Consider the following 2730-nt stretch of genomic DNA (forward strand, 5'->3'; position numbering starts at 1 on the left):
CCCCTTTTTGATATCCGCAAAATCAGTAGGTATTGAGGGGGCATCATATGTAATACCATTCCGAAGAACAATGGCACAAGCACTCTCTCTAGTGTGATCTTGAAACGGCGTAGATTGCGTTGGAAGTTTACCCGGTTGCCTTTTGGACAAAGTATCAGCGAGTTGAGAAACTTGGTTCTCCAACATTCTATTTTGATTCTTCAACTCCTTTATGCTCTCATCGTGGTTCTTTTGAGCAATCTCTGAGGTCTTCTGCATATTCGCTATGAGTTTATACAAATCACTCATGTTAGGCTCTGGAGTGGCATTGCTCTGCGGAGGTTGTTGCTGATAGCCTTGGTGCGGGGGTCTATTAAACCCCAGGGGAGCATTATGTGAGGATACTTGTGGAAATGGAGGCCTATCAACATGTGCCTGAGGTGGATGGAACTATGATTGTGACCATTGTTGCTGGGGTTGAGGATTTTGAGCATTGTTGCTCCGATATGAGAAATTTGAATGATTCCTCCAACCTGGATTGTACGAGTTGGAATATGGGTCATCAGGTTGCCTCTGTTGAAAAGCATTTACTTTCTCCATTCGCGTGGTATCCTGCAGACTATAAGAGCACTCATGACCAAAGTGACCTTGGATTCCACATACTTCACAGTAAGAAGTTGTCACTGGAGCTACACTAGACATAGCATTGATACTCATTGGGGGAGTACCAGACTGAGGGGCCTTCAAAGAATCGATCTTCAGGTTCAAGGCTGCCACTTGTGATGACAATAGGGCATAAGCATCGACATCAATCTTGCCCTTCTTAGATGTAGTTCTGGTGGTGCTGTAATGATTAGCAGCAAGATTGGCAAGGAAATCATAACCTGCATCCACTTCTTTGTCAAGAAAAACACCCCCAGAAGCAAAATCAACCGTGTTCTTTGTTTCATCTTGCAAACCATGGTAGAAAATCTGAACCAAGAACCATTTTTCAATATCATGATGCGGGCACGACCGTTGCAATGCCTTGAATCTATCCCAGGCTTCTCTAAGTGACTCTCCAGGTTCTTGCGTGAATGTAGTCAACTTGTGCCTTATTTCAGCCGTCTTGGTGGGTGGAAAGAATTCTTCCAGAAAGGCCTGTGAAATAGCACTCCACTCTGTCTCCTTGACATCGTTCAACCATGTTTGAGCCTTATCACGAAGGCTAAAACCAAACAACATTACTTTCAATTGGTCTTGAGTGACCCCTTTATGCTTGATAGTGCCACATAGTTGGTTGAACCTTTGCAGATGGTTGGTGGGTTCCTCAGATGGATGACCACCATATTGGTTTTGTGAGACCATGGAGATTAGAGCTGGCTTAATCTCAAAGTTGACTGCATCAATAGTTGGCATTGTGAGCCCAGTCGAAACACTATTCGAGGAAGGAACCCCATATGATTTCAAGGATTTAGACATTGTGTGACTCGGTGGAGTCTGTGAGTCTTGAGACCCTGACTGCTTCTTCTTTTGTTGTTTCTTTTTGAGTTTCGAAGAGTCTTACCAAGATCGGGATCGGGAGGAACCAAGGTACCCCTTCTAGCAGACCTGGGCATAAACAACAACAACAACAAGAAAACGCAGTGAAATTTGCCTCAATTGGAACTGAGAGTTCCAATGAGACAATGGAAACCGTTCAAATAATCAAACTAAAACTAATAGAATCTAGCCGTCTCCCCAGCAATGGCGCCAAAAACTTGATGAATTAAAAAGTGATACCGCAAGTGCATGGTGTCTGTTGTTAGCAGATACTTAGAAAATACGGGTCGATCCCATAGGGAGACAAGTTCTATTAGTTTTTGCCCAATTAAATAAACTATTTCAGTAAACGAAAGTTGAATTTGATTTATAAACTAAAAAAACTAAAATAATAATGTAAATGTGCAAATTATCAATGAATTAAAGGTCTAGGGCGTCTGTTCGGTTCACCATGCTTATACCAATCCAAGAACACAAATCAATTCGGAAATGAATAAACTAAGCCGAGTAATTAAAGTACATGCTAATCTCTACGGTCGGGTCTTAACACTTTCAATTCAACATATGCAGTACGATCGCTAACATAATCAGAATTGCCAATTGCACTAAGCCTCTAAAAATACGATCTTTCGATTCTAATTCCTATTAGCTAGATAATCAATCCACGAAATTGGCCGATAACATGAATCAACAATTAAAACAAATCAATTGGAATTACTCAAGCAATAATCTATAAATTAACAAACTTTAATGCATAACAATTATGGTATAAACATGGCTTCCCTTACTTAGCCCTAGAATAAAACTACTCGCTCATAATTGAATTAACAAGCATGAAATAAATAATAAAAACAAGATTCATAATCATAGGACGAATTAATCTAAGAAACGAAAATAAATAAGAAAGAATTAAAGCAACAGAAATTATGAGAAATACCTTAGATTGATGAATTGAATTAATGAAAAGCTAGGGTTCAACAATGGAAAAAGGGAAGAATAGAAAACTAAAACTGGCGTGAAAGTGTTCTAAGGGAATTTAAAAACGTACCAAGAAAATTGAAGCATAAGGGAACACATTAATTACCTTGAGGTATTTTAGTGTTTCCTAAATTCTAAACAAAAAAGGAAAATAACAATTACATAAGCTATGATTTAATTGGACGATCACGAAACGAACGCACACGATTTCGCACGGAAGTAAGTTGGGCGGAGAAACCAGCGGCCCCGCTG

General features: G+C 39.7%; 1 protein-coding gene across 1 annotated transcript; it reads right to left on the reverse strand.

Moving 5' to 3' along the window:
• Nucleotides 1-429: 429 nt before the first annotated feature.
• On the reverse strand, nt 430-1440 carry LOC110776397 (uncharacterized). Its single transcript, XM_056835741.1, has 2 exons — nt 1006-1440; nt 430-918 (listed from the first exon to the last, which is right to left on the reverse strand). The coding sequence occupies exons 1-2, from the start codon at nt 1438-1440 to the stop codon at nt 430-432; spliced, it is 924 nt and encodes a 307-aa protein (XP_056691719.1).
• Nucleotides 1441-2730: the final 1290 nt, after the last annotated feature.

This window comes from Spinacia oleracea, chromosome 2, assembly GCF_020520425.1.
Source record: "Spinacia oleracea cultivar Varoflay chromosome 2, BTI_SOV_V1, whole genome shotgun sequence".
Classification (NCBI taxonomy): domain Eukaryota; kingdom Viridiplantae; phylum Streptophyta; class Magnoliopsida; order Caryophyllales; family Amaranthaceae; genus Spinacia; species Spinacia oleracea.

Coding starts and splice junctions, on each gene's coding strand:
- LOC110776397 (XM_056835741.1), bottom strand. CDS start 1,440: ATGTCTAAATCCTTGAAATCATATGGGGTTCCTTCCTCGAATAGTGTT. Junction 919..1,005: donor AAGCCTGGGATAGATTCAAG/GCATTGCAACGG, acceptor GATGAAACAAAG/AACACGGTTGATTTTGCTTC.